The sequence below is a fragment of the Lepus europaeus genome, chromosome 8 (assembly GCF_033115175.1).
Source record: "Lepus europaeus isolate LE1 chromosome 8, mLepTim1.pri, whole genome shotgun sequence".
Classification (NCBI taxonomy): domain Eukaryota; kingdom Metazoa; phylum Chordata; class Mammalia; order Lagomorpha; family Leporidae; genus Lepus; species Lepus europaeus.
In genome coordinates this window covers 109,998,470-110,016,243 of record NC_084834.1, presented here as the reverse complement: position 1 = coordinate 110,016,243, position 17,774 = coordinate 109,998,470, and the positions used below count along the sequence as shown (strand labels likewise).

The 17,774-nt window shown below is 38.5% G+C and overlaps 1 protein-coding gene across 1 annotated transcript in view; it reads left to right on the top strand.

Moving 5' to 3' along the window:
* Positions 1-4,031: 4,031 nt before the first annotated feature.
* Positions 4,032-17,774, top strand: part of STAP1 (signal transducing adaptor family member 1) — a 43,587-nt gene continuing 29,844 nt past the window's right edge. Inside the window, exons 1-2 of the mRNA XM_062198937.1 lie at positions 4,032-4,151; positions 12,489-12,560. Coding sequence (XP_062054921.1) covers positions 4,032-4,151; positions 12,489-12,560 — 192 coding nt within the window. The remainder of the gene's footprint in view (positions 4,152-12,488; positions 12,561-17,774) is intronic.

Sequence of the window (17,774 nt, the reverse complement as noted above, 5' to 3'; positions counted from 1 at the left end):
AGCTAAAAGTATTCTGGATAGTGTTAAACTTAAAATTGTATTTTTCAGTTATGGCTTGTAAACATAAAAGTTTTTGATTTAAATATATTTAAGATCTAGTACAATGTATTATAACGCATGTGGCAATAAATCATCAATAAATATTAAGTAAAACAAAGGTCAGAAATTTGGAAATACTAGAGAGCTCCTGTTCAGTCTTGATGATTGAAGCAGTTCTAACAAATGGATACTAAGCTATTTTACAGAACCTTAACTATCATAGAGATAGGCATCTTTTGACATGAATGGTACCATTACGTAGATAAATGTAAAGAGCACTGAGATTTTGATTTTATGAGTTAATTGTACACTTCATCCAAAGTCATTCAGTTGTATTTGCCAGATAAACTGATTTAAAACAAACTCTTGTCACATAGATGTTGCTGTTATAACAGTTGGGCTTTCACAGAATTTCAAGGGTTGATAGTAACACGATTATTCTACATGTAACGTAAGAACCATATGTCAACCAAGGGTCACATTCTTATCACCATGGAAGCGAACAGCTCTCCAAATCCGGATTGTGTTTTTGAAGCTATTCATTTAATAAGTGATATTTCAAGCTTTTCAACCTCTTCTTTTCAACCTCTACTTCAATACGATCTCTGCCTCTGAACAACACAATTATCTGTTGATGCACAATATATTCAAATACCAATAACTAACATATAATGGGATAAATATTGTAATAAAGAAATGTACAAAGTGCTTTTTGGGAATGCTTGGGGAAAGCTTTGGTAAGCTTTTCCCTTGGAGATGGGGAAGGCTACAGGAAATCTTTACAATCAGGATGGATTCAACCTGGTACTGGAAGGGTGAGTAGGCTGTTGTCCTATAAACAAGGGGATGGAAGGATACACAAGCACAAGTGCAGTGACTGAAAATATAGAGGGGGTGGGTGCTGTGGTGGAGAAGAGTAAGCCATCACTTGCAGTGCTGGCTTCCCATATAGGGCCCGATTCAAGTCCTGGCTGTTCCATTTCCATTTAGCTCCTGGCTAACGTGCCTGGGGAAAGCATCTGAAGGGTCCTTGGATCCCTGTCACCCTTTGGGAGACCCGGATGAAGCTCCTGGCTCCTGGCTTCAGCCTAGTTCAGTCCCAGCTATTGCAACTGATTGGAAAATGAACCAGCAGATGGAAGATCTTTCTCTCTCTTTCTCTCCATCTCTCTCTCTGTAACTCTGCTTTTCAAATAAATAAATAAATCTTTTTTTAAAAGTAGGATGAGATAGGAAAAACCATAAGGTACTGAAACAACTAAGAAAGAGTACAGTAAATTACCAGAGGATGAGATATTTTGATTTTTTAAAAACTCTATTATGAAGGACCTTGTGTATCATGCTCAAGTTCAATAAACAGTGTTCAATGAAAGAAGGAATTCCAAAAGTTATGAAGATCCACTAAAGTGTTTTAGGCAGGAGAGTCTCTTGACTAAGTTGCATTTTAAATGAATCTGTCCTGACTTTTCCATTTCTGATCCAACTTCCTGCTACTGTGTACCCTGGAATGCAGCAACTGATGGCTCCAAGTACTTGTGTCCCTGCCACCCACGGAAGAGATCTGAGTTCCAGGCTCCTGGCTGTTGGAGGTATTTGGGTAATGAACCAGAGGATGGAAGATCTCCGTCTATCTCTCTATCTTTCAAAAAAAATGACAAAGATATAAATGTAAAAAATAAATTTGAGTCAGAGAAGAAAAAGAGTGAAAACTAGGAAACTGCTTGGAAGCCTATTGGAGCTCTTCAGGTAAGAAGTCATTTAGTTCATCTCCTATTTCACAGGCAATGAAGCTGTGATTTCAGAGAAGTGATTTGTTGAAGGTCTCAAATGTGATCAGTTAGAAAATTGGCCTCTCTCCTTACGTATGAACATTTTTTTTCTATCGCATTTTCCCACCCACCAATTCTTATTCAATTTCTGGTGCAACTGCGTAATGACACAATTTTGTCAGTAAATGCAGACAGTTGTCTAACCAATAAAATTTAAGCAGGATCTTTGCATTTTGCTGTGTGTGTATGTGTGTGTGTGCATTTGAGGGAGACAAAATTGATCCTTGTTATATGAGGATTCATTTGACTTAAAAATCAGCAGACAGGGGTAACACTGTGGCATAGAAGATTTCGCTTGCCATGTCACCATCCCATATGGTCACTGGTTTGAGTCCCGGCTGCTCCACTTCCAATGCAGCTCATGTTAATGTGCCTGAAGAAAGTAGTGGGACATGGTCAAAGTGTTTGGGCCCCTTCCCCCATACAGGAGATCTGGAGGAAGCTCCTGGCTCTTTGGCTTCGGGCTGGCCCAGCCCTGACTGTTGTGGCCATTTGGGGAATAAACAAGTGGCTAGAAGATTCTCTCCCCTCTCTCTCCTCTCTCTGTATCTCTGCCTTTCAAATAAATAAGTAAATCTTTAAAAGAAACCAGCAGACCAAAGTAACTTGCATTGTCAAAATATTTCTTTAAAGGTAAGAAGCAAATAATTAACCACATGGTTATTTCAGAAACATATTCCTGTCTTTACATTTTTCTGCAGGCATTCTTTTTCTCTCTGTCACAAAGCTCTTTGGCCACAAAGAGTTTCATAAAGCCCGAGACCACTTTTCTCATGTTCCAGCCACGTATGATATCCAGTGTCCCATCTCCCTGCCCCTTCCTTTTCTCATTTCTCAGTTCTCATCCTCCTTTCATTTCCTCCCTGTATTTTATCAGCTGCCAGCTGCCGAGAAGGTAAATTAGATTTTTCCTATGTCTTTCAACTCAATTTCTTAGTACACTGAAACTGGAAAAAAAGTTACGGTTTTGACTCCAAAAAATAAGTTGGACTTGTATTTTATCATTTGATTGTCTGGCCAGCATTGTTCTATCTCATGCTGTAGGCAATTGGACCCCCCATATCCACAGCTGCAGATTCAGTGGACCCCATACTATTAAAACCATGTGGTCTCTCCATTAGGGAAGGAGGAACAGACTGAAGATTCCTGGCTTTCTTTGATCACTGAGAACAACTGGTCTAACGGTGGGTCCAGGTTATCCTAAATCTGGAATGTTCTGAAATACTTAGGGTGGAATAGACAATGATAGAAATTTTCAGGACCCGTACAAGATAGATCAGAATTCCTTCTCACATAATTCCCTGCACTGTGAGGGTCAAACTCGTTCCCTACAGGACCATTTCCCACATGCAGCTATCGAGTGAATTTTAGCCACAGGGTAGCTCTACCCTTACCAGATAACCAATGGATGATAGTATCAGCCATCTACAGTTCAGAAAGCAAAAAGTTTGAAATTTTATAGCTTTCTCTGCTGGATATTTTCCCCTAAATATCCACTAATAATGTACTTGAAATACCAATTGATTAAAAAAAACACCTCATGTTCCAATAACTATGATTAATCTTTAGTGAACCATCAAAATAGGCATGGGAGAAGCAGCATTTCTCCTCCTCCTCCTTCTTCTTTTTCAGAATTTAAACAAAGCATAGCCTCTAATGTATTTAATCAACAGAAATAGTACCAGTAAACTTTTCCAATAAAGTAATTTTTCATCAAGTGGAATTTATTCCAGCGATGTCTTCTGGAAATCTTCCGAAATGAACAGCAATAAATAAATGAAAAGGGGGTAGAAAAATATATATGCTCTTGATGTCTCCCTTAAAGTCCATAATCTCTACACCTGTTTCTTTCATCCTTGGGTGATGTTAATCTGTTTATTTTGCTACTGTAGATCTAAGGACATATCATTTACTTGTGCTCCAAAAGTTACTTTATGCCTGTCCTTTCTTACCACACAAAAAGCAAAGAGGAAAAAAAGTGTGTGTGTGTACGTGTGTATGTGTGTGTGTGTGTGTGTGTGTGGTCTTGGTGATAGTGTTGGTGGTTAAAAAGCAAGTTGGAACTTCCTCTTTGAACAGTTGCCTTTTCCTCTCACACAGGGAGATTTCATTTTGTTTGACACTGGATACAGTTGAAACCAAACCATCTACCAAGGAGAGGATATGATGGCTAAGAAGCCCCCAAAACCAGCCCCTCGCAGGATTTTCCAGGAAAGGTTAAAGATTACTGCTCTACCCTTGTACTTTGAAGGTTTTTTATTAGTTAAGCGTTCAGCATACCAGGTAAGTCTATAAATAACAATGGTAAACCTGAGGCTTCTGTCTTAAAAATTTTATTTTATACTGATGTGATGTGACAAAGCCTCCTTGTTTCTGTTGGGATTAAACTCTCTTCTTTCAGCTCAGAAAAAGGACTTTAATTTTGCATAATTTAAATATAGTATATGACTTAAACATATATGTATATGTTAAATATAAATGTGTTACTATATATAATAAGGTTCTAACATCATAATTACAAAAATAAATAAGTTAACTTTTCCAATATCTTATTTAAACATCACAAAGAGTTTTGGCTTAAGAAAGCAAATGTTTCCTATATTTTCTCCATTATTTACTACTATGCTTCAGAGATGAGGTGTGCCATTAAGATAAAATATTGTGATCAAAATTAGATCTTTTCTCCTACTCTCATCCATTTGAAGTTTACAATGATGAAATCATAAAAGGTGGACTTTTAAAAAATTGTGAAAATGAGAAAATTAATACCGTTTAGTGTTATGTATGTCTATTTTTTTTGTTTCCTGACAGGGAAAAGTATGTATATTCTAATGTTATGTATGTATGTATCTTGACTTTAAAGTCAAGACAGTGACTTTAAAGGATAATATTTATGGTGTTATTGTGGGTAGAATGTGTACTAACCAACATAAATGCTTTCAGAAATGCAATAAGAATTACTTTATTATGATAATAAAATACATTTCTTGAGGATCCATAATACTTAGGGAAACATTTGGTATATGAGTATGTCTATAATAGGATATTTGTATTTTGTTCATATATAATCAGATAATTTAATATTTGAGATAAAGATATAGCAATTTATCTTCTGGTGTAAATGTTAAATGTGTATTGTTTTTCAGTGTGTTGTAATATTTCTTTGTTTGTCCTATATGCTTTCAAAGTAAATTCAATCTTGTCACCACAGGTTAGCCACATTATTATACTTTTCCAGGAAAGAGGATTTGAGAAAAAGAAATTTCTAACTTGTAATTTGCTTTTGGTTATTCTTGAATGTTTTCCAAAGTACTGTTGGTAACTGTTTTGAATAGCAATTTCCTTTTAAGAATGCATGCCATAATTAGCAAAAAGAAAAGAGTTTTGGAGTCTCAGTAAAATTTGTCTTTGCTTAATGCTTTTGCCACTTAACAGCTTGTGGTCTTATGCAAGCTACCCAATCTCTTTGACATCTTCAAGTATAAAATGCAGAGAATACATACTCCCTGCATCCTAAGATGGAAAAGTAGGTGCTTAATCAATTTATTCATTCGAGCAGTGTTTCTTGAGCATAGTAACTTATTTTACTAGTTACATCAACGAGCAAAAGGCATTGCAGTAAGGAGAGAAAAATATCTGCTCAACTGCTGTTTGGATAATAATTTTAAAAGTTTATCTATTTGAAAAATGGACATATTACTTTGTATAACTAAGTTGGTTGCTGTACTTATAAAATGGACCTGTAATAATAGGTGTATACCCATGAGATATGACATATGATGGATTTCTATACTTGGTTTTTAATATACCATCATTGTGATCCTTACAGTAACTCTTGTGAAGAGACTATTTTATTCACCTCGCAGATGAGTGACTTGTGGCTCAAAGAAGTTCAAATTTCTTCATCCACCAAGAAGTTTTGCTTGGATTTGAGTGTGATGCACTTGACATCATGCTGCCTCAAATTCAAGTTCTACTTTCATTTGATCACAAACTTCTGAAGCTTAGAGATATCTAATCCCTACATATTTTATTACGTTGATATCAACAATAAGCTAGATAGGCTTTCAAAAGCATTTATTCAATTGAGTGAAATGGAGATAGTGAACTTAAACACTAAATACAAAGTCATCTAATGGGTATAAAGCTAGCAATAAATTCAGAAGTCTCGTTTCAGTCTCTTTTCTTACATTAATAATTTAATACAAATAAGTGTTTTTTTAAAAAAGAAACTTTGTATTGGGGTAGGGTTTTTGTCTAGACGTTGACCTGCTGGTTAAGACTTCCATATCCCATATCAGACCACCTGGGTTTAAGTCCTGGCTCTGGCTTCTGACTCGCGTTTTTGCTAATGTGGACCTTGGGAGGCTGCAGGTGATGTCCACACGCATTGTAGACCTGGATTGAGTTCCCAGCTCTCAGTATTAGCCCGGCCCCAGCAATCGTAGGCATTTAGGGTGTAAGTCAGTAGATGGAAGTACTCGCTCTCTCTCTCTCTCTCTCTCTCTGCCTCTCAAATAAGCTTAGTAAAAGAAACTTTATGGTAAAGGTATTTCACCCAAAAGTGTGTCCTTCAAAATTTAGTTTTTAAATGTCTAAGTAACTCTGCATATATATTCCAAGATGTTGATTATTGGGATTGATATATTTATAAATGACTCAAATTATTCTGGTATTCATGAGGTCTTACCAGAAAGTCAATCAAGACTGACGTGCAGGTCTCTGCATGCTGGATATCTCCTTAGGCTCTCTCCTTAGGTTTGCAGCTGTGGCTGTAGTTCACAAGGCCTGCTGCTTTTGTAACCTTACTTTTCCCCCCAGGGTGCCTTTGTTCTCAACTCAGTGCCTTTACACTTGCTTCTTTGCCCACTGCCTAACTGTTCTGTAAGCCTTTCTGTGAATCCACAGATTTGCTAAGGTGTAAAATTCCCATTTTTCTCTGATTACTTCTATGCAATTCATATTTTGTGTAATTTTTCTCAGGAACAGAAATGTCCTGCATGTATACACAGAGGGAACTCAACAAATTGTGACTGGCAATTAGTGGTACTAATATATCTGTCTTATGACAGATCAGGATGAATGAGGCCAGTTAAGCAGATGAACAGGGTGGCAGACTTGGATCTGAGGGATTCTCCTCCTTTCCTTTCCTCCAAGAATCGTACAGGCTTGGGATTGGACTAGACCTTAGAAGCCACACTTCACTAAAACTACACAATTGATGTTCATGTTCCCTGCAAAGACATCTACATTTCCCCCCTCCTGCCCTCTCCTTCACTGCAGCTTAATTCCAAAACACACAGTAATCTTGGTTCCAGCGTTCACCCCAGAGGCTTTCACTAGAGGAGGGTTCAGAAAGTCTCGAAAAGAAGGACATTACAGACAAAAGAGCTAAACAACTCCTGAGATAGATTTGAATTTTTAAATTATTTAATAGCAGGTCAAATTGAAGAAACTTCAAGTGTTTTTTTTAACTGGGTAAAATACTAGTTAATCTCATGGTTTTCACAGAGTATCTCATTGATCATAGTGGTAATTTACACTAGCAACCTCTAAACTCAAATTTCTCAATGCAGATTTTATAAATATTTTACTTTAAAAAACATGAAAGGCTGATTTTATAGAGGAATGACAATAGTTTTGATAATTCTGGACTACAAACTATTTCTTCCTTCTCATACTTAATCCCACTGAAGAGATCTATTTTAGAGGTTTTTTTAAATTTTATTTTAGAGGTTTTTAAAGTTCATCATCATCTCACACATATATAAAAATCAGCATATATGAAAAAATTATGTGGGGGCCAGCACTGTGGCTCAGTGAGTTAAGTCATTGCCTGTGACACTGGCATCCCATATCAGAGTGCAGGATAGAGTCCCGGTTGCTCTGCTTTCAATGCAGCTAATGCACCTGGGAAGGCAGCAGAAGATGGTCTAAGTGCTTGGATCCCTGCCACCCACGTGGGACACCTGGATGGAGTTCTTGGCTGCATTAGGCCTGGCTCTCAGACCTGGCCTTTACAGCCATTTAGGCAGTGAACCAGCAGATAGAAGATCTCTCTTTCTCTCTCTCTCTCTCTCTCTTCCTCTATTTCTCTCTGTCACTCTGCCTTTCAAATAGATAAATAAATAAATAAATAAATAAATTTTTAAAAATACTACATGGATAATGAAAAATGCAAAGTGCCTGTTAATAAAGCAATATTCTTTATTTTTTAAGTGACCAACATTTATCAGATATTTTCTATAACCTAGGTCCTATGTGCTTTACCTATATTGTTATTCCTTTAAATTCTTCATTCAACAACTTTATGACAAGAATAGGAGGCTGGTTTCCATAATTTTACTCTTGGCACCTTAACATTAAACTCTCAGGGAAGACAAAATTAAAGATCACTGAATCAGGATCATAATAATATAATTATGCTCTTTAATAAATTCACAACCCTGTACAATTATCACCACTGTCCCAGAATTATTTTCATTATTTCAAAAACTCATTCCGTGAGAAGTTACCTACATGTCTCCCCCTCCTCAGATACAGGACTCACATGATGAAGACCCATTACTTTCATAATTGATAGAATCCATTAAAATGTGGCTTAGATTTAAGGCTAACATTGACTCCAGATTTAGGTAGCCTTGAACCACCTCAAGTCGCTGACCCAGACTGAGAGCCACAAGTCTGCACCTCTTGAAGGTCTTTGCGTTATGGCAGGGAACAGAGCAGATCCACTCTCTGATAGTCAGAGTTGAGAGAGGACAGGAAGCGCTGACTATGCTGCCTGCCCAACTCACCAGCAGATGTCTGGCCCTGCTCCCTGCGAAGGATATCATTAATTCTGGTAGTGCTGTGCGGGATTGATTGGAGAGTGCTAAGAGGATGGCAGAAAGATCAGGTACAGGGCTATTGCAATGGAAACAACACTTTGCATCCTACGTGAAAAGAAGAAAGGAAAAGACTTCAGATGGAGTTGAAACTAAGACTTGTTGTCTCGTCTTACTAAACTGTTTGACTCTGAGATGTGCCCGGCATCTGTGTGCACTAGACTTCTAGATTTCAGTAAAGAGAAAGACTCTTTTTGCCCAGTTTTATAATTGCTCATTTAAGAACCTCTATTTGCTGATCCTTCAATTACAAGCCATTTAAAAATACTTAGTTATGGGCTTGGCAGTGTGGCCTAGTGGGTAAAGCCACTGCCTGCAGTGCCGGCATCCCATGGGTGCTGGATTCAAATCCGACTGCTCCACTTCTGATCCAGCTCTCTACTATGGCCTGGGAAAGCAGTAGAAGATGGCCCAAGTCTTTGGACCCCTGCACCCATATGGGAGACACAGAAGCTCCTGGTTCCTGGCTTCGGATTGACCCACCTCTGGCCATTGCAGCCATTGGGGAGTGAATCAGCAGATGGAAGATCTCTCAATCTCTCTCTCTCTCTCTCTCTCTCTCTGCCTCTGCCTCTCTGTAACTCTCTGCCTTTCAAATAAATACATATTTTTAAAAGATTTCAAATAAATACATTTAAAAAATTTTTTAAATATGTATTTATTTGAAAGGCAGAAAGACAGGGAAAAAGAGGGGGTGAACACACACACATACACATGCACACACACAGAGATGGAATGGAAAGACCACAGGATTTGGGCAAAGATACCTTGCCCCAAATTCAACTCTGTCCCTAAGGCAGATTATCGCAATAATACCACCAATTTTTTCAATTCTTACTGTATACACCTCACCTTGAAATGAAACTTTCCTGCTAGTCTCCCAAAGAGGTTGAGCCTATTTTTTCTACCTTTTGAATCTGGACTGGGTCACGTGACATGCTTTGGTTAAATGTGACAAAAGCAGAGCTTCAAATATGCATGTAAGGGATGTGTGTTCAGCTTAGCCGCTAAGATGCCAATTAAGACACCCCAGTCCCACACTGAAATGCCTGGCTCCACCTCCTGACTCCAGATTTCTGCTAATGCAGACCCTAGGGGCATCGAGTAATTGGGTCTCTGCAACCCACGTGGGAGACCTGGGTGGACTTTCTGGCTCCCGGCCGCAGCTGGCCCAATCCCAGGCATTTGGGAAGTGAAGCCGCAGATAGGAAATGTCTCTCTCTCTCTCTCTCTCTCTCTCATTCTCTCTGTCATTTTCTGTCTCTCCTCCTTTCAAATAAATAAATTAATAAATAAATAAAAATTTAAAATATGCATATACATTGGGTTTTGCTCTTTCTTGTTCCTGGGGATCCTTGGGCCAGCATGGAAACAAATACAGGTTAACTGACTGGAGGATAAGAGATTCCATTTGTCCCAGCCTTCACAGTGTTCCTGAATTACAAGCTTAGACCCTAAAGATGTGAATGATGCCTCTCTAGACCCTACAGCTACAGCCAAGGTGTCCAGATGAGGAACACCGTCATCTAGCCACAAAATTGTCAGAAATGCAAAATGTTTGCTATTTCAATCTTCACTGAGTTGTGGGGTGCTTCCTATACAGAAAAAGTTAAAAAATAAAGCATCTTATTTGCTATGAAAACAAAGTATAAAAAATATTCTATCAAGAACATGATAAAAGATAGTGGTTGTAATTCAGAATTTATTGAATATTGAGCTTCCTGGAAATCTCTCTCTGTCTCTTTCTGTCATTCTGCATATCAAAATTAATAAATAAATCTAAAAATAGAAAGTATATTGACATACAAAATATTTTTAAAAATTTTATGTGACTTCCTTATATTAATCATCAAATATTTCATGATGGTTCAATAACTTGCAAAAATGCAGTTCATGAAGCCCTAATAGAGAAAATGATCAATGTATCTATAAAAATGTGAGTTTTTAAAAAACATTTGAAAAGAGCTAGATATGAAAGTATGTCTTTAAATGTGGATTTTATTTTTTAAACCAACATGCCATTCTTTTGTAATACAGCCAATCTTTGTATTTATTTAAAATTGACTTTCATTTGAGTGAAATGGGAGTCCAAGTAGGTAATTTAAATTTCTTAAACTTTAAAGTCAAATGTCTAAAGAATCCATAGTAATGTGAATATATTAATTCAATATTTACCATATATTCATTGGACTTCAAGTTCTGCATTGAAAGTATTAAATTATATATATATTTAAAGATTTATTTATTATTTATTTGAAAGTCAGAGTTACTCAGAGAGAGAAGGAGAGGCAGAGGGAGAGAGAGAGAGAGGTCATCCATCCACTGGTTCACTCCCCAATTGGCCTCAATGGCTGGAGCTGTGCCTACCCGAAGCCAGGAGCCAGGACTTTCTTTTGGGCCTCCTACTTGGTGCGTGGACCCAAGGACTTAGGCCATCTTCTACTGCTTTCCCAGGCTACAGCAGAGAGCTGGATCAGAAGTGGAGTAGCCCAGATTTGAACTGGCACCTAGATGGGATGCCGGCACTGCAGGAAGTGGCTTTACCCGCGAGGCCACAGCACCGGCCCCTAAATTATATTTTACCATTATAAATTTCTCATACTTCCTTATTCTATACCAATAATGTATGTCATTTATTGAATTCAAGAGCCATATACTCTGCTGAGTGCTTTCCGTGTATCAGTTCATTAAATTCTTTCATGTCCTACAAGGTAGATATATATGCTTGTACTATCCTGGATCCTTAATTGGCCATATTCCATGTGTCAAAAGCTTCCACCAAAACTGCATAAAAAGTCTTAAGTCAATGAGGAGAGTTCTGGGACATGATTTATTTAAACATAATTTAAATTATATTATTATTATTATTATTTTTGACAGGCAGAGTGGACAGTGAGAGAAAGAGAGAGAGAGAGAGAGAGAAAGGTCTTCGTTTTCCGTTGGTTCACCCCCCAATGGCCGCTGTGGCCGGAGTGCTGTGGCCAGCACACCGGGCTGATCCGAAGCCAGGAGCCAGGTGCTTCCTCCTGGTCTCCCATGCAGGTGTAGGGCCCAAGGACCTGGGCCATCCTCCACTGCACTCCCGGGCCACAGCACAGAGCTGGACAGGAAGAGGAGTGACCGGGACTAGAACCAAGAGTGCCAGCTCCGCAGGCGGAGGATTAGCCTATTGAGCTGCAGCGCCGGCCTATTATTTCAAACATTATACTAAAATAAATCTGAAAAATATTTAATCAAGAGTTAAATGTGGCCGGCGCCGTGGCTTAACAGGCTAATCCTCCACCTTGCGGTGCTTGCCACCGGGTTCTAGTCCCGGTTGGGGCGCTGGATTCTATTCCGGTTGCCCCTCTTCCAGGCCAGCTCTCTGCTATGGCCCTGGAAGGCAGTGGAGGATGGCCCAAGTCCTTGGGCCCTGCCCTCGCATGGGAGACCAGGAGAAGCACCTGGCTCCTGGCTTTGGATCAGCAAGATGCGCCGGCCGCAGCAGCCATTGGAGGGTGATCCAAGGGCAAAAAGGAAGACCTTTCTCTCTGTCTCTCTCTCTCTCACTATCCACTCTGCCTGTAAAAAAAAAAAAAGAGTTAAATGTAACGTTAAGCAATCAGTCAGACTAGTTGATTATTCAGGATAAAATAAGAACCTTATATCACACAAGCAATTCAGAAATTTACAATGGAAAATATCAATTGGAAAATGGTTGGCCATATACTAATGAAATAATTATTTCCCACAGGAGTATAAACATTACTGGACAGAGCTGAGAGGAACTACACTTTTCTTTTATACCGACAAAAAAAGTACAAAAGTAAGTGTTAAACATTTTCAGCTGATTCAATATTTTTAACAATCTACCCTTGTCACATAATTTATTATTCATTTTAGATTTTCTGCCATTCAATAATAAAAATTCTCTGATAAAACCAATTCAAATATGATAATTAAATCTGTAAGGTTTGTCAATTCTGATAAAACTAAAGGTAAAATTTCCTGACCAACTCAAAAGAAGTCATTAAATCATGTTTTTCACTTTGCATTATTTTCTTTTTCATTCTAATAATTAAAACTTTATTAAAAAGTAAAAATTTTAGACATCTGTATATAAATTGCTTAATATAAAATGATAACTGTGGGCATTGGCATTGTGGCATAAGTTAAGCCTACGTTTGTGACACTAGCATACCATATTGAAGTACAATTGTAAGACACGCTTCTCAGAATATCATTATTGGATGCCCACATTTAACAAAAGAAGGAAAAAGTGCCTCTGTGATGTGTATTCTACCTACTAGTATTTCAGCAATATTATTGGTAAACTAGCCAGAAGTCATTTTAAAACAAACAACAAATTTAAAATGATCATCTTTTATTACAGTTCTGAATATATAAAAATTATACAAGGGTGATTTTAAATATTGTAATAAATTTTAAAAACCTAATTCTGTTGTGCATTCTGATAGTATCAGAAAATATCAAAGACCCTGGTCTAACAATAAACAAGAGAGAGAACAGTTGTTTCTCATTTACTAACAGGCAAGATACTTCATTGATTAGTGACGGAGGGACTGTTATCCTTAAACAGACTGTCTGTTTTTATCTTGTACTTGCCACTGTTAACTATGGGGTAGTAGGTTGGTTAGTTAACCTCTCTGTCTCAATGTATCAGATGGGAATTGGTAGGATGCAGCTGACATCTTAAATCAGGCGATTTAAAGAGAGCTTAATAAAGATTTAAGAAAATATTCAAGGTGGTGGACAGGAAGTAGGGAAAACATAAATGGTATTCAGTGCCTTATTACGACACCTAGGAGTGAGATTAGGGAGTCAAAGGGTGGTTGGGAGAGCTTTGTGCAGCAACTGCATAGGACAGTAGATACTCACTCTCCTTATCTGCTAGGGATTTCCTGGGTCCAACTCAATGGGAAATCAAAGGATAAGGGAGTCCTTTGATGTGGTCCATACAGGTCTTGGTGCAGTGTTGGGTGGAAAAAAAAGTGAGTCTAGAGGGGCAAATAAAAGATATCCAACACAATTTTCAAATTCCTAAAATGAGGATGTGAAAGTAGCCCATCCTGTAAGGCTTTCAGAAGAATGAAATGGGATAATACATGTGAGGTGTTAGCATAGCTGGCACATAGTGAGCATTCAAGCACTTTACATGTTTTATCTCATTTAATTCTTTGTTGTTATTTTTCTATTTTTTTAAACTTTTATTTAATAAATATAAATTTCCAAAGTACAGCTTTTGGATTATAGCAGCTTCTTCCCCTCATAACCTCCCTCCCACCCGCAACCATCCCATCACCCACTAGCAACAACTCTGTATTGGGTTCTATTTTAATCCCTACTTTATAAATGAGAATATTTAAGCTTTTTTAAAAAATTTATTTATTTGAAAGGCAGAGTTACAGAGAGGTAGAGGCAGAGAGAGAGAGAGAGAAAGACTTTCATCAGCTGGTTCACTCCTCAAATGGCTGGAGCTGGGCCTATCCGAAGTCAGGAATCAGGAGCTACTTCCAGGTCTCCTACACGGGTGCAGGGACCCAAGGGCATGGGTCATCTTCTACTACTTTCCCAGGCCATAGCAGAGAGCTGGATTGGAAGAGGAGCAGCCTGGATTTGAACTGGTGCCCACATGGGATGCTGGCATTGCAGGTGGCAGCTTTACCCACTACGCTACAGCACAAGCCCCAAGAATATTTAAATTTTTCTTTTACAGATTTATTTATTTATTTGAAAGTCAGAGTTACACAGAGAGAGGAGAGGCAGAGAGAAAGAGAGGTCTTCCATCCGATGGTTCACTCCCCAGTTGGCAGCAGTGGCTGGAGCTGTGCCGATCCGAAGCCAGGAACCAGGAGCTTCTTCCGGTCTCCCACATGGGTGCAGGGGCCCAAGGAGTTGAGCATCCTCTACTGCTTTCCCAGGCCATAGCAGAGAGCTGGATCGGAAGAGGAGCAGCTGGGACTAGAACCGGCGCCCATATGGGATGCCAGCGCTTCAGGCCAGGGCATTAACCCACTGTGCCACAGTGCCGGCCCCAAGAATATTTAAATTTAAGAATTAAGAAATTGTGCCAGATCTGAGAGCTAATAAAAGGGGCACAATCCAGGTCTTGCTCCTGAGCTAATCTTCTTAACCACTATTAATGAAAACTGTTGTAATGAAATGCTGCGTAATGCCTCTATAGCAATTTTGTTTAAAGCGGATGCTGACCATTGAAAGTTTTTGGGTGATAGTCTCAGAGAAAAAAATTAGGATGGACTAGGTGAAAATTGTTGCCTACAGTAGAGAAGAATTTGAAGCTGCCTTTGAGTATGTACAAAGCTCTCAGGAGATGTTAAAGAGTCAATGAATTTATATAGTGTCACTCAAGAGAAAAGGGGCTAGGACCAGTGGATAGAAATTTCCTAGAGGAAGAACTATGGCTTAATACTAGAAAAAAGCATGCTAATAGGCAGAGCTGTTTAGCAGGGAAAAGTGCCATGTTGTTAGACGTACAAATACAGGCTGGATGACTTCAGGGGGGGATTCCCTGGAGGAGATTCAGGCATCTGGGCTAGAAAGATGACATTTAAGGCTCTTTGCAGCTTTTAATTAAAAACAAAAAGATAACTTCTTTTCCTGTAATCAATGGATCAGCTTACACTGCTCATATCTAGCTCTGCCACCTCTTCCTTTGTTGCTTCCTCCTTCGTCAGAGCAAAACTCACTGAGCCTGATCTAGACAAACTATTAGAAAAAGATTTTTGTTTAAGTTTACATTCTCTTCCTTCCCTTGTGTCTTTCCTTCCTCTTTGTTCATTAAAAATAATTAGGCCAACCCACTCTTACCTTCAGACTCACTAACATTGGAAATGACTCTAGGAAAAAAATTATTTACCTATTTTTTATGCTGTATCTTTTTTAGAAAAACTAAAAAAGGAGGCTTGCAAGAATACAGTAAAATAAGTTATGTTAGTTATAACTGAGAGAATAAAAGATAATAAAAAGTCAAGAATGAGGCTAATTTAGCAAAAATCCTCTACTACATTTTCCAAAATTCTTTATAATAGCAGAGGGCAAGTCTGACTCATTGCATAAAGACCAGTTCATATAGACCAATTGCTTAGAAGAACTGTTTTTATTGTACTTGGATAAGACAGGAATTTCTTAATAGGATTCTAATAACTAGTGGTGTATAGTAAATGTTGAATGATAACTTTCTAAAAAAGGTATAATCTCATGATTAGAAAGTAAATTAGAAGTATGTTATCAGAAATTAAAATAAAAATAAGAAAAGAACTAGGAAGAAGGGTGGGAGGGAGTCAAGAATCATTTTGGTCTTAAAACTGTATAAATGAAATATATGGGGGCTGGCACTGTGGCATATTGGGTAAAGTCGTGGCCTTCAGTGCTAGCATCCCATGGGCTCCTGTTCTAGTTCTGGCTGCTCCACTTCCAATCCAGCTCTCTGCTATGGCCTGGGAAAGCAGTGGAAGATGGCCTAAGTCCTTGGGCCCCTGCATCCATGTGGGAGACCCAGAAGAAGCTCCTGGCTCCTGGCTTCAGATCGGCACAGCTCCAGCTGCTGTGGCCAACTGGGGAGTAAACCAGCAGATGGAAGACCTCTCTCTCTCTGCCTCTCCTTTTCTCTTTGTGTAACTCTGACTTTCAAATAAATAAACAAATCTTAAAAAAAAAAAAAAAAGAAAGGCAGAGTGACAGAGAGAGAAAGAGGGCAGGACACAGAGATCTTCTATTCATTAGAAAAAAAAAGAAATATATGAAATCTGTCCCCTTTATATAAGTAAATAAATAAAAGATTAAAATGTATTTATGAATATTTATATTTAAGCATATAAATATTACTGATATGAAGACTGTATAACATACAATTTTAAAAACACCCAATGCCCCGTATTTAACTTCCATATAGCCAACTGATTTCTCACATTAGGCTTTCTTTGTTTTTTGTTGTACTCTTGCACTGGTAGCCAACTATGATTGTGATTCTGTTATGATTTGACAAATTGAGACAGATTCCAGTTTTCTGTATCCTTAATAAACACATTGGTATTAAATGTGATGTTTGACATGAAGGTTGGCTAATATTTTCATTTTTGCGAATAAGTAAAAAGAAAGTGAAACAATGATTATGTACATCAGAACTTTTCATCAAAGTCAATGACATGGGCAACTACTTTGCTGAACTAGGTAATAGTTTTTGAATTTTGGAAACTATTTTGTCAATTTTTGTTTTATTTACAAGGAAACAGCTACAGACACAACAACAAACTGAAGTTTTACCAGCAATAATGAACATTTTCTCCTTTTATTTTTAAAGGATTTATTTATTTATTTGGAAAGGCAGATATACAGAGAGAGGAGTGAGAGTTTTTTTTTTTTTTTTTTTTTTTTTACTTGAGGGGCAGAGTTAGACAGAGGGACACAGAGAGAGGTCTTCCATCCGCTGGCTCACTCCCCACATGGCTGCAACAGCTGGGGCAGGACTGATCCTTAGCCAGGAGCTTTTTCTGGGTCTCCCACACAGTGCATGGGCCCAAGCACTTGGACCATTTTTTATTGCTTCCCCAGGCCATCAGGAGGGAGCTGGATTGGAAGTGGAGCAGCTGGGACACAAACTGGTGCCTATATTGGATACTAGCGTCATAAGCAGGTGTTTAACCTCTACACCACAGCGCCAACCCCTCCTTTACCTTCTTGAGTTTAGACTGAGGGCCAGCAATCTGTGGATCTTAGCCAAATCTAGTCAGATATTATACAGACTTTGACCTGGCATGGAGTTTTATATTTATATATATATATATATATATATATATATATATTTTACAGGCAGAGTAGATAGTGAGAGAGAGAGACAGAGAGAAAGGTCTTCCTTTTTGTCGCTGGTTCACCCTCTAATGGCTGCTGCGGCCGGCGCATCTCGCTGATCCGAAGCCAGGAGCCAGGTGCTTCTCCTGGTCTCCCATGCGAGGGCAGGGCCCAAGGACTTGGGCCATCCTCCACTGCCTTCCCGGGCCAT